Source organism: Chlamydotis macqueenii, chromosome 5, assembly GCF_036417535.1.
Source record: "Chlamydotis macqueenii isolate bChlMac1 chromosome 5, bChlMac1.mat, whole genome shotgun sequence".
Classification (NCBI taxonomy): Eukaryota; Metazoa; Chordata; class Aves; order Otidiformes; family Otididae; genus Chlamydotis; species Chlamydotis macqueenii.
This window is the reverse complement of record NC_141560.1, coordinates 70,848,792-70,864,728: the sequence shown is the minus strand read 5'-3', so window position 1 is coordinate 70,864,728 and position 15,937 is coordinate 70,848,792. Positions and strand designations below refer to the sequence as shown.

At 57.9% G+C, this 15,937-nt stretch overlaps 1 protein-coding gene across 4 annotated transcripts in view; it reads right to left on the bottom strand.

Annotated features, from left to right (window-relative positions):
* MYRF (myelin regulatory factor) overlaps positions 1–15,608 on the bottom strand; it is a 43,728-nt gene extending 28,120 nt beyond the window's left edge. For all 4 annotated transcript variants that reach the window (XM_086749714.1, XM_086749717.1, XM_086749716.1 and 1 more), the window contains exon 1: positions 15,418–15,608. In XM_086749714.1, the coding sequence (XP_086605840.1) occupies positions 15,418–15,463 (46 nt within the window). In that variant the 5' untranslated portion in view covers positions 15,464–15,608. The remainder of the gene's footprint in view (positions 1–15,417) is intronic.
* Positions 15,609–15,937: the final 329 nt, after the last annotated feature.

Here is a 15,937-nt window from a genome sequence, read left to right as displayed (position 1 = left end):
GATAGGCTGATAAGTCGATGGTATTTCTATTTATAACGGTCCCTCCCCCACTATTCTTGCTCTGTTGCCCGTCTTCTAATCGCCCATAATCCTGCCTGGGTCACCTGGGGGTGGGAGGAAGGGAGAGAGCTGAGGAACTTTATCCTGGGATCCGCTAACGAGAACCAGATGTGGGAACCTGGAGAAGACAACGAGGTCAACCCTCTTCACGGGGCTGGGGAACGTCAGCCATGAGGAGGAAGAGAAGAGGCTGTGCCAAGCCCAGAGCCTCCCAGCGGCGCTGAAGTCACATTCTTGGGGGGGGGGAATTTGTCTTCTGGGTGTCATGGACCTGCTGGGGGTTTGCGGGCTTGAAGCACCGACCCAAGTGCTGTGAAAGGCGGCGAGAAGAGGGCTGAAAGTTTTTACAATGAAGAAAAAATTTTTTATGCTGAGGGTGGTGGGACACCGGCCCAGGTTGCCCAGAGAGGTGGTGGGTGTCCCATCCCTGGAAACGTTCCAGGACAGGTTGGACGGGGCTCTGAGCAACCTGATCTGGTTGGAGATGTCCCTGCTTCTCGCAGGACCGGATGGTCTTTGAAGGTCCCTTCAACCCAAATCACTCCGTGATTCTACGAAATTGTCACCTCAGACAGGCCAGCTCCAGCGGCACAGCGGTAGCCAAGCTTCCCGCCTCATTGCCCGCACGGCTAGGATGGGGGCAAGCATCCGCAATTTTTTTTTTGCCCTAACAGAACATCCAGCGGGTGCGTGGTGGGACAGGACCAGGAGACCCCAGGAGCTCCGGGAACGTGCCGGTGCAGAGCTCCGGAGCGCGTTCCTGCGGCCGTGAACGCAGGGTTGTGCAATCGGCAGGCCGGGCTGCCGCATCGGCACATTCCCGGGGCCTTGCGCCGCTCAGCACCCCCTTTCTGCTTCCTCCCCTGTTTATCCTTCGGCTCTGGCGGATTGGCTGCCGGCCTGGCCGCCGGCGCGAGGAATCCGCGCCGTGGCTGGCTAACCAAACACCGCCTAAGCCCGGGGAGATGTGGGGCCAGCATTCGGCTCCAACCACGTCGGTAGGAGCCCGGTTGGCTCTACGAAGAGCACCCAACGCAACGGCCCTGCTCTGTTCCGACTGGGATGGCATCCCTGCCACGCCCAGAGCGGGACGCTGCGAGGGGCCACCACGAAACCCCTGCCTCTGGGTCTCTGGACCTGGACCGGGCAGCTGGGGACAAGAAGGATGATGTCCCCATCGCTCCACGCGCCCAACCCTGGGCTGCCCAGAGGGTACGGAGGGATGGAAACATCCCCTTCGGTGGGAGGGATGGCGACCTCGCAGCCTCCTGCCTCCCCCCTAGATCCCGGCCCAGCATTCCTCCTTAATTAATGCTCTTTATTACCTGACTGTAACGATAACCAGTCGCTCCCAGCAGAAGTGGCTCCTGTAACCCGAGCGGGACGCCAAGGCAGACCACTCCCCCGTCTCCCCCAAAGTGCTCTCGGGACCACCCCAGAGCCAAGCCCCGGCTGTCGGAGGCACTGAAAGGGGCCCCCAAGCCCCCTCTCAGAACCGCAGCACGGTTCCTCCGTGGGGTGAGCCCCTCTCCTGATGCCAACCCCTCTATCGTCTTCCCTCGTCCCCTCCAGGACAGCTTGATGGGGTCTGCACGGGCTTCCAGCGGAGAAAACCTTTACGTGGTGTCAACGAACGCAACCTGCTTGACTTCAGGGACCTTCACTGGATCCAACACTGATGGTAGGGCTGTCCCAGTCAATGCAGAGGTACGGCCACCACCCTGCGTCCCATCCTGGGGGCATCCCTATGTCAGATGGTCACCAAGGACAGCCCTGCCTCTCCAAAGCAACAGGACAGCTCACGCGTCCTCCGTTCACGTCAGAGTAGATAACCCAAGGTCCAAAGTCACCCCAGAAACACGGCCAAGGCTGAGCTCTGGGAGGCCACGGGACAAGATCCTGGGGAAACACCAAACTAAGGGCCAAGGAGATGGGGGTTCATGAGAATTCGGGCATTATGTAAAACCTGTGGGCTCCAGGGAACCTCGTTTGCGTGTCACATATTTGAAAGGAACTAACGAACAGAGCTTTGAACATAGACCACACCATCCACAGCAGCATCTCCACAGCCCCTGAAAAGCTCCTTCTGCTCTCACGTGGGCCCACAACTCCTTGGCTTACGTGGACAGAAGAACATATCCGACAAACGTGCCTTTGGATGAACTGGGAAGCGTCCCTAACGGCTTAACACGTCCCGGCTCAGGCCTACGGCAACCCTCCCTCCCAGAGCCGTTATCCCTCCAGATCCTCCCGAGTCCCTTCTCCTTCCTACTTCTCCACCCTTGTCCCGGCCTCTCCTCCGCCCTTGCCAGCTGTGAACCTTGGCATGGATGGAGCCATTGTCCTCCGGGCACGGGGGCCGAGGAGGAGGAGGGGAAGGTGTGAGAGGGGACACAGTGGAGCGTTTGTGCGCGTCCCCACGGCCGTCAATGCCCTGCTTGTCCATTCATGGACTAAAGATGGCAGGAACAGCAGCACCCGCACAAGCCTCGCCATTCGGCGGGGTCCAAGGTGCCCGCCCAGGGGGGCACATGGCCCTGTTTGTTCGGGTGTCCCGCAGAGCCTGAAGACAACCCCTTTATCTCCCTCTCCGGACGGAGAGGCTGGCAGGGGGGACAACGGGACCAGAGGAGGCCGCTTCATCCGGTGCTTCCCGACCTTGGGACCAATGGGGAGATACTGCTGCCTGGAGCCCTGCCACGCTTGGTGGAGACCGGGAAAGGCAATAAAGATTCGGAGAGGCAAAGGGACACCGTCCCCGGACACCGACCTCACTGCCAGGCCACCAGCACTGCCGAACTTCTGCCTTCTGGTAACTCCAGGAGCCGCTCTGGAGACCATTTTTGGCCCAGTTCTGAAGACGTGTGTGCCACACACATAGGGCATTCGGGATTTAGGAGCCGCACGGCCTCTCCTGGAAACCCCCCAGCACAAAACAAACCTTCGTCAGGAAGATTAACGATCACACAGCAACAGAATACAAGGCTACGGGCAGCCAAGCATCGCCTGGAACACCACGTCCCCATCGGGCGTCTCCCTTCCAACTGGGAGGCAACGAGGTCTCTCCCGTCCACTCTGGACGGACTCCAGAGGAGAGCGAGCGATTTATCCGGGTGGGACTTTTGCCAGGGCTTGGGGAGGGCCATCACCGCAACCGACACCGAGCTTTCACAAGCAGGACGGTGGGGTCACCGGGCTCTTCCTCCTTCTCACGCAGCTGGGGATCGACTCCTGTTCGACGGGTTGGGTAAACACTCCGGCCAGGACCCTCCCGGCTCTGCCGTGAGACTTCTGCTCAGGGCTGATCCACCAGCCCTGCTCGGGAGTCCTCACCCTCCGCAGAGAGGGACGGACCGCAGGGCGCTGCGGACGCGATTGCTCTCTGATTTCACCCATCTGAAGACAATGCCAACCGTTATCTCCCCGAATCGCCCGGATCACTCAGTTTTAACCAGGGTACCCCCTGCCAAACCCAGAATGTAGAGGACATCTCCTTGGGACTAGCTCAGCCACCCTCATGCTTTGCCTTTTCCCAGCCAAGCTGAGCTTCTCCAGCCACCCACAATAAATAACAAGTAACGATGCCATTAATTTTTTTTTTTTTTTTAAAGTCCCTAGAGATTACTGCCACGCTGGCTATTTCCATCCAGGCTGTCAGGCTGAAACTAAGCTTTGTTTTTGTTTTGGGGAAAAAAAAAAAATCTTATTTGCATTTTCTGACTATCCGTGAGCTGTCTCCTGCACGGGAACATCGTTCCTGCACCAGGGATTTAGCAACCAGTTACCAGCCAACACAAACCCGATACCCAACGTGCTGCTCGGATCCCCTCCGCCCCACTGCGAGCTCCCCGTGCCTTCCGGGTCTCGCTTCAAAGCGACATGCGGTGCAGACCAAGAGGGAAGGTGCCTGGAGGACGCGGCGCAAGGGGGGAGGATGAGGAGGTCACCATGGGCCCGGGGAGGTGGGAGGCACCGCCTGCACCATTCCCACCGGCAGAACAGCTCTTGATGAGCAGAACAAGTCATCTCCACGCGTTGGAGTCAAGGAGCGCAAGGGATGGGCGATGATGGATGAGACCTTCCCATGAGGGACCATGCACAGAAGGGATGCGTGAGGAAGCTGAGGGACCTGCGAACCAGACCAAGAGCCCTCTCCTGGTACGCGGCCTGGGCAGATCTCTGGGACCCATCCCTCCATCTCCCTTCAACGCGGAGGCCAAGAGGCAGCAAATGCTGCCGCTTCCCGGCTCCGCTCCTTCCACCACGCTGCTGCTGGCTTGAAGCACCTGCTGGGGGATGCAGCGCGGAGCTCCCGGGCGAACAAGTCCACCTCGCTGCCAGCCAGAACCGTGACAAAGAGCCAAGTTGTGAGGGAAGAGCAGGAAGGCAAGGAAATTACACAAATTGTATGAGTCATTAGATCAACAGCTTAAAAGACCTCTGAGAGCCTTCTGTCCAGGCCAGCAGAAGGTCATTCATTCCCAGCTCGCTCCCCGGGGCTCTGCCTCATGCATCTGGACTTCCACCTCTTCCATTCGGGAGATGATGCTAAGTTCAGGAGACGTCTCTCCCTTGGAATGATTTTCCCCCAGACGTATTCTCTTTTGCTTTCCCCAAAAATGAGGGCCATTATTGCTGTTCTCCACTGGCAACGCTTGAAGGTGGTGGACAGATTGGTGGGAGATAGGAAAGAAAGGAAGAGGAGCATCTTGAATCACCTGGTAGGTGATGCTAATCCATCTCCTGCATCATAACAGAGCAAAAGGCAAGAAAATCACCTGCAAGTAGCACATACAAGCTGGGAAACTGGTGGAAAAAGAAAAAACTGAGTCAATAGGATCAACCACAGCCACACAAGCCCCCGACACGACATCGCAGCTCTGACAGCAGCTGCGGAGTTCTCCACGCAGGAGGGGACAATAGAACAGAAGACAGAGAAATGGTCCTGGCTTTTCCGCATGCTGTTGCTGGAATCTGCGGCCTGCCTCTTCTTGTCTGGAAGAGGGCATGGAAACACTGGGGAGACTTGGGAAGAGGTCAAAGTGACGCTGCTCGCGATGCGTTCCTCGCCCCGAGTCTTGGATGGTCTTCATGGTCCCTTCCAACCCAAACCATTCTCTGGTTCCATAACCTACAAGGCTGGAATAGCTGTGGTGGTGACTGTGACCAATTTTGGAGGAGAAAGCTGAGCCAAGAAGATAAATAACAAGAGTTCCAGCCACTCAAAACTGCCCCAAGACAGCACAGCCCACTTTGCTGACATTTTCTAAGCTCTATTTCCCCACTTTCTTCTGGGGCTGACCCCGGTATGTCTTTGATGCACATCTCCAGCCCCTGCCAGACCTTGACTCCACTTCCTTTGGAGGTTCATCGCGTGGGTTGAGGTCTGTCGTGACAGAAAAGCCACTTTCCCCTCCTGCAGATCCCTAGGCCTCTCCTAGAAGCCTGCTCACCCACGCGAGGCCAGGGAAGAGCAGCACCATGCCACTAATGAAGCACGTTAGCGCTTACGCCTGAGGATCTAGAGCCGAATTAAACGGGACTTTCGGCTGGAGGCACCTCCTTCTAGGTGACCGGTGAACTTTCTGGAGCTCTTCCACCCAACCACGTCCACAAGCGGGAAACAGGCTGCCAACAGCACTGCTGTCCAAGGTACCGCCGCGCCCGCGCCTCGGCACGCCCCAACAGAAGAGACGGATCTTGCCCCAAAACTGTACAAGTCTGGTACGCTTGGTTTTTATTTGGTTTTCAACTAAAAGCTTATAGAAGAAGCAAATGAATTACTGACCATTTCTGACAATCTGCTCTGGGTCTCTGACGTCTCCAGGCCCTCAGAGAAGTCCTCAGCCCACACAGACGCTCAGGGCTGAGCCAAGGGCAAATACCGACCAGTTTCTCACGGACATATTCCTCCCTGTAAAAGCTTCAAACCAGCTTTTTGGTTGGCTGAGGTTTTGTTTTTTTTCACAGATGAAACGTAAACCCGTAACCACACATGACGAGAAGCCCCACAGTTCTCCTGGCAAAGCTAGGATGTTCACCTCAATCTCACAGATAAATTCTCCGTGGCAGTAAAAAAAACACCAAACCTGTTATTCCGCCACCGTTTCAGCTGGAGGTTGCATGGCTCAAAGCTGTTATATGGGTCAGGCTAGGAGATCCGATAGTTCCTTCAAACCTAAAACTCCGTTCAGCATCTTTTTTTTAAGAAATGCTACTGTCCAAGTAGAGAAAATCAGAAGGCAATTCGGTTGAAAGACTTACTGCCACTGCCTGAGCCTTACCGAATTAGCAAGCAAGAAAAGAGAAGCAGACAGGGACAAGAAGAGAGAGGAGAGGGGGCCTTGTCCCAGGTGGTCCTCAGCTGCCTCTGTGAGCGGGGAAGCTCATCTCTCCACTCTTCCACACTTTAACTGGACCATCAGGACTCCAGGGCAAGGCCTGTCTCCCACCGCCAGTTCAAAGAGGGTCGAAGCCCACCTCTGCCGCAACGCAACGAACACCTTAACGATACGAGATTCCCAGCCGCTCATTGACAGCACGCCTCTGCACTTATTGAGTGCTATCAAGTTTGTGAAACAGCAGAAAAAAAAAGATATTTACAATGGCTCTCCTGCATTGACAGAAGCCCTAAACCAACAAACACCACCCTGACTCAATTTAAACAACAGGTTGATCACAGAACACTCAACTTCTACAGAACTTGGGGTTTAGATCTGCAAAGACAGAGACCTCCATGAGTATCCTTCGAGCAGGGAGCAACCTGCACTCCTAAAACTCACGTCCCCTTTTCACTCGTTGATGGTTCACTGGCTGAGCAACCCGCATCTTAAAACACAAAGCAAGGACATCAGACTAACTTCCTCCATCCCGTTCCTACTAGCTAGTTCTCCAAGCTGACTCTCAGCGCAGTTTGGTTTCCAAAACAGCAGAGAAGAGGGTTTAAACAAAAAAATCCCAGTAAACCTCACGATTTCTGCCCTTCAGAGAGCCAACTGAAAGCGCTCCGGCCTACACATTACATCCTCTGGATGAGGCCTTGCTCTGCACCAGTGGTGGTGAATATTTGTGATGGCTGGTATCAACTTTGCCACACATCACAGCTCACTGTCACTGGTACCATCCTCATCTCTTTCAAAGCCCAACTTGGCCCAGTGTCATGATCACCTACAAACGTGTGCCTTGACTGATTAAGAAAGCCGTGCTGCAAATTCACAGTAAAAATTCTGTAAAAATCTCTATCAGTGACCATTCGTGACCTATCGCATCCACAGATGCCACAGTATCTGTGTCCAAAAGCAGAGGAGTAGGAAAGGTCCCTACCCCGATGTTCCACAAGACCATCCAGGGTTGACCATCCAACTGGGTTGACCAGTTCCTCTTCCCAAGCCCCTGCACACCAGCATAACTTCTCATTCTGGGCTATGAAGCCCATCCCCAGTCTGCAGGTCCCCACGTTGCTGCTTCTTGTGTCCCTTCAGCCCCTCAACACCAAAGAGCTCAGTTTTGAAACATCGTTTATCACCCCTCTCTCTTCGCTACGTGTTCCACTGCGCTGCCCATGAAAATTCATCACTGTCCACCTTTCCATTCCAAAGACTCAAATAAAATAGACACGAGAGAGGGGAGATGGACAGAAGTCCTCCTACTCACCCCTACCCAGAACTTCTCGTTGACCTCAGATTTTGATTCGGATGGGACCTCGTCTTGGAGAAGATCGTTTCTGTTCTTGTACCGAGCGGAGCATTGATTGTATTATCAGCAAACAGCCGACTGCGAAACGGCTTGATGGCCCTCCTCATGCCCACGTTTTACGCTGTTGCTTTACTTAAGCAGGTGTTTCATTTCCAATAAAGTCAAAGCGGGCCTTTTAGTGCTTTATTGAATCAATGTCCACAACCACCGCTTGCCATAGCAGAGGAGATAAGCCAAGATCGAGCAGGCTGATAAGTTGTTTGGCTTCCTGGGTATCTAGATTTCTAGCAGTCATCTGCAATCAGCACACGGGATTAAAAGTCATAAATGGTAGTTGTTGATTAATAAGACACAAACTAAGTGAATCTTCCTACTCCAAGTTGAGTTGAATGTACTCTTTACATCACGCACGCTCCTCAAGGCCGCAAGCAAGAGCGGCTCGGCATGCTCTGTGGTTCTTGCCATCAAAGCAGACAGGTTATTAGGCCTCCAACTCTTTTCAAAGCCCTGTGTCTTCCACAAATCCTCTCCCATGCCCACCCCTACACCATCTCCTCCCCACCAATTCCCATCTTCTTCTCCCTGGGTAAGAAGACCAGATCAATTTGGCACTCCAAGTCTCTCAAGATAATCTCCCTGGTTCAACCCTGGCCTCTGCCCTCAAATCCCGGGATCCCAGCGCCCCAAGGCTATTGAAAACTCCAACCTTGGCTTTTCCAGCCAGCCCTCCTCCCCGCCACCCCAAAAGCCATCAAAATCCGCAAGCGTTCGCTCTCGTTTCACAACAGATCTGGCATCTCCGTTTTGCAGCCAGGGCTGGCTGCTCACCTCGCCATTCTCCATTTTGAGTCACTGCATCACACCAGGCAAAGTTCAGCCAGATAAGTGGTGGACCCTGAGCATCACATCCCACTTTCCCTGGGGAAGGAAGCCTTTCACTCAAACCTGCCCACAATGTGCTTCCAGGGCAGGGAGAACAGGTCCTGGGCTGACCAGATTGTCCACCTCTGGATGGAGAACGTCCTCCATCCCCGCTGTGCGGGCAAAGGGTGCCAATTGGAGAAGGAAGGGCTGGAGAATAAGCAAGTGTATGCCAAAGCGTGCTGGTCAGCAGGAGTAAAAGGATATATCCATGAAACCATCCATGAAACCATAAATAGGAGCCAACGGAGAGCCGAGCGTGGTGTCTAACGCAAGCCACCCTAAGAGCGTCCCTTTTCCCGACCCAGTATCCTCCCCTGGACTCTGCACATCTGCTCATCGGACACCTCTCATCCCTCCAAGTCCATCCCTCGCTTTGGTTTCCGCCCAGAAAGCGCCAAGGAGGCCACGGCGCGGGTTTTCCCTCTGGAAGGATACTGCCCCGTGAGCCGGCGCAAGGGAGGGGTGCAAGGGAGGGGCACCCGGCAAGCACCGGCCTGGCCCCGAAAGCCGCAAGCCTGTTCCTGTTTGTGTCCCTGGTCGCAGTCGCTCCCCTGTCCTCTGGCAAGGCACAGGCGAGTTAATCATTCCTCAGACACCTTTAGCTCACCGGGGCTCTTATCAGGGAGCGCAAAGTCCAAGCCGGATCAGCAACGCCGCTGCGAAGAGGCGAGGGGGTTACCCAGCAAGCTCCGCAGGGCTCCGCCGCAGCAACGCCGTTCCCAGGCGGGGAAATCCTCCGGCAGGGAAACGCGGGAGGGACGCCAAGCCATGGTCCAGGACCCCGACGCGGGCAGCACAGAGGAAGGGCGGACGCTTCCAGCACCGCTGTGGGACAGGGGATGGTTGGGCGCAGCCTGGGACCCTTCCTAGCGCAGCTCCCAGGTCTTGTCCCAGGATTCCCAGGAGGAATCCGCAGGGCTGCTAACCAGAAGAAAGCACATACAGCAGGGGCCCATCTCTCTTCCTTCTTTGGAAGGCTGCTTCTGGTTTTATTTCTCACCAGAGTGGCCGTGGGCAGAGAACAGGGTGAAAATAAAAAAACAAGACGATCCTTGAACCATGACAGGAGGCAGAAAGCCCACGGGGGAAACAACTTCCCACCTCTCCGGGCTAACCGTGCCCAGGAGCCGTTCTATCCCATGCTCACCGCGGCCGGGATGCCTCCGGCCCCAGGAGCCAGCCCTCGCGAAGGCTTGGCTCCAGCGGAACAGGGTGAGGGAGCGGAGGGAAACCCTGCTTACTCAGCACCCCAACAAGGCTCCATCTTCCCCAGCATCCCCTTCCCATCCCCACGGCTCGCAGCAGCCCTTGCGCAACCCCGGCGCAGGCGCGGGGTCAGCCAGATCCGTGAGTCACCAACGCGCCCGTTTCCATCAGCCCGGTCACACCTCCACCGCGACTCCCTCCTCGTCCGCCCTGACGGCCGCCTCTCCCCCACCGCCGCCTCCTCCCAAACCCGGCCTGGGCGCGCACCCGGGCATCGCTGCCGGGACGCCAAGCAGCGGAAGACGCGTTAACCAGAACGCGGGCAAAGTACCTCGCTCCGTCGCCGCGGGAGCCTCTGCGGGCGTGCACGCATCGCTCCTTCTGAATCACAACCCAGCGCCTTATCAGACGCCTTAGGGGATCCACCCTCCGACTCCGGCCTCGCTCCACCTGGATGTCTCCTGTCCTTTCCCCATCCAGGAAAACAAGGAGTTTTGGGGAAACTGGGAAGAAAGGGGAGGCCCCGGAGAAGTTCCAGCACAAGACCAGGCTGGAAGCGGTGGATTGCTCCACGCCAGCCTTGCCCTGAAGCCTGGATGAGGACAAGAGCTTTGGCTGAAGGCTCTGGGAACCTTCTGCTGCTGGTCCTGCTGGGATGGAGGTGGCAGCTTCCACCCCTGTGTCCAGGAACGTCCCCTGGGCCTCAGCCAAGCGCTGCGGACGAGCCCAAGGGATCGTTTTCCTCTCTTCCTTCCTCTGCTCAGGCCCTGGGATGGAGCTGGGTCCACCAGCAGCCTCGTGGTACCCGCTCTCGCCGAGGGCGCGTGCTGACCAGGGGCAGGCGCCCAGCTGGGTGGGCAGGGGAAGCCCGAAACAGAAGGTGGAGAGAGGAGGACCAGACAACGACCACGCTGGGAAGAGAGATGGAGAGGAAGCAAGCGGAGCGGTGGAAGGGCTGGGGGATCGGTGCTGTTACCTGCCCGCATCCAGCGCATCCTGAGCATGGTGGGAGCCGACGTCAAGCTCCCGCCGCGCCCCTGCTCTCCCCCTCCGTCATGATGCCGCCCGGCTCGGCTCGCCCAGGTCCCGGGGCTGCTGCCGCCCGCTTTTTCTATTCCCCCTGGGAAGAGGTGGGAGGGCCAGGGAGGAGGCTGCGGCCGCACACTGGGATTTGGGTCTGCGAGGGGATTACCAGGAGGGATGGTCATGTGTTTGTGCTGTACCAGCTTCCCCAGGACCACTCTGTCACGGGCTAACGCCGTCCAGCAAAGCGCTCCGCGCAAAGCCTCTTACTCTCCCCGCTGCGCCAGCCAGGCCCCACGGAGACCGTCACACCGCAAAGCCACCGCGTCCCAACCCCATTCCTCCGGAGAGCCGGCTCTGGGACGCACGCAGCGACGCGCAGCAGAGACCGCGTCGTGCTTTTCGCAGGGAGCCCGCGATTCTCCGCAGCCTTTGTCCCCACTGCTTTCTCTCTCGGGGACGCAGAGGCTTCACCCCATCACGAGGGGAAAAACCTATTCCCCTTCCCTTAAGCTCATGGAAGTTCCACCTGGGAGGTCCTTCTCCGCTTGGTCCCATCCAGACGCGCAGCACGCAGAGACCCGACCCTTTCGACACAGCGTGGTGGGGCGAGGTGCGAACCCACGGGTCCTGGGCTCGGCTCTCCACCTCGGCCCCATCGCTTCACCTCTCTTTATGCCCGGAAAATGGGGGAAGCGGCCCAGACCTCCCCCTGCAGGGCTCCAAGGCGGATTTTCCTACCCGCACTCATAAAGGGCTCCGTGATACGCAATAAAATCACCAAGAAAGTGGCCGATACCATCAACACAGGCAAAAATATTCACTAACACAAACACACTTGCTGATCAAACGCCCACCCGTGCACGCAGAGACCCATGGCCGCTCGACAAACGCCCGCTTCCAAGCGCTCCAGCCCTTTGTGCTCCGCGAAAAACCGTAAGGAGCTGCTTGACTCCACGGGACTGGCCTGCCCTCGCTGAAATTCCTCTCGCCCCGTTTAACCAACGCCTGTCTTCCCCAAGCACAGCTCAACCCCAAATCCTCCAAACTTCCCCCGTTCCCTACTCCATCTCCGTTCCTGCCCCATCCCCACCCAGCCGCCTGCCAAACCGCCCCCTCCCCTGCCCCCCGAGCCCCGCGCGGCGCATCTTTCCCCGCAGACATTCTTTAACGAGCCCTTATCTCATAAATTAGCCGAGAGAGAGAGGGATCCCGAATAGCTGAGCTGTGTCGTAACCGTTTCCCTTACGCGAGCGGCAGGCGGGGAGGAAGGTGCAGTTTCTAGCAGGATGCCAGCCAAGGGTCAGATGCTTTCAGCTCCCTCCTTTGCCTTTGATACAAAATACAAACGCTCTGAGCAAACACTCCCAACGCTGTGGAAAGACCAAGCCGAGCTCCTTTCCTGCCAGAACCCCCGGCATCCCACGCGCCCTGCCTCCGCGCTTTCCCAGCTGTGCTAAACCGAAGCAGGCCGGCGACGATGCTCCTCACGCGCGACAGGATCCACCTCGAGGACGCTCCGAGGCCGCGCTCACAGCATCTCCATCCCGCTCCCCAGGAGATCTGGTTGGAGATGCCCCTGCTCCTTGCAGGGGGGTTGGACTGGATGAGGGTCCCTTCCAACCCAAGCCATTCCGTGATTCTATGATTCCATCCATCTCCCCTCTCAGATACCGCGTACGCTTTTCCCCGCTCCTTTCCCAAAGAGCGGAACAAAGCCCTAAACTTTTCACCTCGTTCTTCTGCTTCTCCATCCTCACGTGCTTCAGGTCTCACGCTCAAAGAGCAGACCACTAAATTCCAGGGAAATAAAGGACGCCCTGCCCAAGGGAATAACGAGACACCTCTATATGAAAATACAAGGGGACCTGCCGCGCCGTCACCAAACGCCCACATCTGGAACCGGCACCGACACCAACTCCCTTCCACGCCTCAGCCAGCGCAGCCCCGCGCCCCAAAAGTCTGCACGGAGAGACCAGTTCACCCTCATCCGGTGCTTTGGAACACCCAGTGCCACGCCAGCGCTGAAGATGGTCTGTGAGAAGAAAAGATATTTCACTGTGAGAGGAAAAAACAGGGTTGAACACACGTTCCCCCCAGGAAAGGGAACGCAGACGCCTTTTAAAGCGGCGACGGGGTGGCAAGGAACGGGTCCCACTCACGAATTCAGCCCTGTAAATGAATAAACTCTGACAGATCTGTTGTTCACCGCGATATTACACATCCAGAGACCATCAATCCTTCAGGACAGCAAGATTCCAGGGCAAACCCGGCTCTGCGCTGCCAAGCGAGCGGTTTAAGGCGCCGAGCCTCACTCCTAAAGCGCAGAGGAGCTGTTTGGCCGCAGACTCCTCCGGAGCACCCCGGTTAAAGCCGGGGAAAAAAAGAAAACTCATTTCTTCACTCGCCGCATAAACCGAACCGAGCCGCAATCCCTCGTGGAAAAGCTTTCTCCCTTTCCCCTCTCGCCCTCCAGCGCGGTGCCGTAAGCGACGCTCTGTAACGCCCACACTGCCACAGGGATCCAGCTGCCCAAGGGGGATAAACAGCCACGTTGGGCTCCACAAAAAAAAAAATAATAAATCAAGCTCAGAAAAGTTTGAAAAAGGAAGGTAAACACGTAAACAAATAGCAGAGGCGAAGGAGTATCCTTCCAGCCCGGTCTCCCTTGCTCTTGGTTTTTATGGGGATAAGATGGTTCTGATTTAAAAGAGAGAAAGATGGAAAGAAAGAAGAGGAAAGTAATAAAAAGATAAAAATATAAAGAGGGAAAGAGGCAAAGAAGAAAAGAGAAAGAAGGAAAAAGAGAGAAAGAATCCCAGAATGGTTGAGGTTGGCAGGGACCTCTTGAGGTCATCTCCAAGCCCCAGCCCAAGCAGGGTCACCCACAGCCCCCAGAAAAGAACCAAAGAAACCCTCCACCCTGCGCAGAGATGCTCGGAGGGAGGGAGAAGAATTCCCCTTCTACAAACGGAGAGCCAGAGAGCTGAAGTTTAATGCCGGGGTGCTGTGCGGGGTGCCCAGAGGGCAGGGGGTGGGTGGGCAGGGTTTGGGAGAACGGTCCAAGCGAAACCCTAAAAACAAAACAAGCCCCCCCCCCCGAAGGCGGAGGAGAAGGCAGGCTGGGAGCGCACGATAAGAGGCCGTGCGGTGAGGCTGCCTGTCCTGGCTAATCCCGTCGCTCCCGGGAACCCAGAATTGTGGCTGGAGCACAGAGGGGATGCGTTTGCCTTTGAAGAGGAGGAGATGCGTTACCGAGGCGTCGCACGGCTGCCAGAAGAGAGGAAAGTGAGACGTCAGCATCTCGAGCCTCTGTTGACTCTCCAGAGCATCTTCTGCCCGCGCTGCATCTTCGCCTTCCTTCCCGGGTGAAGTCCTTCCTCCAGCCCACGGCCCTCCCACCCCAATCACCCCAGGCAACGCTGCTCTCCGCGGACCGGGGTCCCCCGGCAGACCCCAGCTCTGCCGCCGGCACCGGGACCTGTTGACGTAACGGAGCCTCGCCGGGACAGGGATGTTTCCCCCCCCACCCCGCCTCGACCAGCGCGTCCGCGTGCCGGGGGCTCGCACCGGAGCTGCACGGCGGGTGCGACCGAAACCTCCCCCTGGCCAACGGCCCGCCGGAGAGCGAGGGGCACGCGGCACGGGGCGCAGCACCAGAAAGAGAGAAACAAACGAAAAAGAAATGGAGTAAGAAAGAGAAGCAATGATACGGTCAACGAGGAAGAGCGGAGCGCGGCAATAAAACCAGAGCGGGGAGAAGAGACGTTGAGCAGAGGGAGGAACAACAAAGGGCGGCGAGGTCCCAACGCCTCCGCAGTCGCGCAGTTCAGCCCCACCAACCACCGCACTTCACCCCTGCTTGACGGAGCACCCAAATTCGCCGTACACCCCCTTTTCCACCTTTGGTTTCGGTGAAAGTTTGCGCTCATGGGAAGGAGACTCCGATCCGCAGACACGTGGTGCCCAAAAGGGTCCGGGCTGCGGCCGGCCAGCACTGCCCCACCGATTGAGAGACGGCACGGGGTCCGCTGCCGGACCCCTCTGCTGCGGGATCAGCTCCCTTCCAGCCCAAAGGGCAGCGATTTCCCCAGCGAAGGACGCAGCGGCGAGCCTCCTCCCAACGCGCCGCGGCCAGCGGCTCGGGGCAAGAGGCCGCCCGTCCCCGGGCAAGCGGGGAGGGCGGCCAGGAGTTTGGCCCCACGGCCAATGTCTACGATCCGTACACCGGAGCGACAGTCGGGAGACAGAGCCCGCTCCGACGGCCACGCCAAGGTCCTCGCCGGGACGCGCGGCGCCACCCAACCGGCGACACGAGGCGATCCCCGGCCTTCGAGGCGTCGGGACCCCTCGGATAAGGCGAGCGCGACGCACCCTGATCCGGACCAAGCCTGGCACCGAGGCGGCCGCCGCGCCCCGCTTTCAGCTGGGGTCAGCGGGGCCGCTCCGGAGTCCAGCCGGGGTGGGGGAAAAAAAAGAAAGTTGGGAGCTGAAGGGCTCGCTCCTTACCTTCGAAAAAGCGCTGGAGAGCTTCGGTCTCGTCCACCACCTCCATCGCTGTGCCATGCACCGGGCGGGCCGCTCAGAGCCGGCGGCTGCAGGGGGGCATCCCCACCGCCGCCCTCAGCGCCCCGCGCCGCCGCCTCCCCGCCGGCGGGGTCCCGCAGCCGGTAGCGGCACCCACCGGGGCCGCCCGCTGCCCATCGACCTCCGTCGCCTATCGCTGAGAGCCGATCCACCCCCCCCAACTCCACTTCCCAAAACTCGGGCTGCTCCGCCGCGCTCCGCCCTTCCTCCTCCTCCTCCCTCCTCCTCCTCCCGCACCGGGCAGCACCGCCTCCGCGGGCGGGGAGAAGGCGAGCCGGGACCCCCCTCCCCTCTGCGGGACCCTGTGCGCCTTCCCCCTTTCCCAAACTGGCCAGCGCACCCCCCCCGGCTCTCCAAACCGCAAATCAACACCCCACCTCCAGCCACGAAAAAAAAAGAAGGAAAAAAGAAGGGAAGAAGAAGGAAAAAAGAAGGGAAGAAG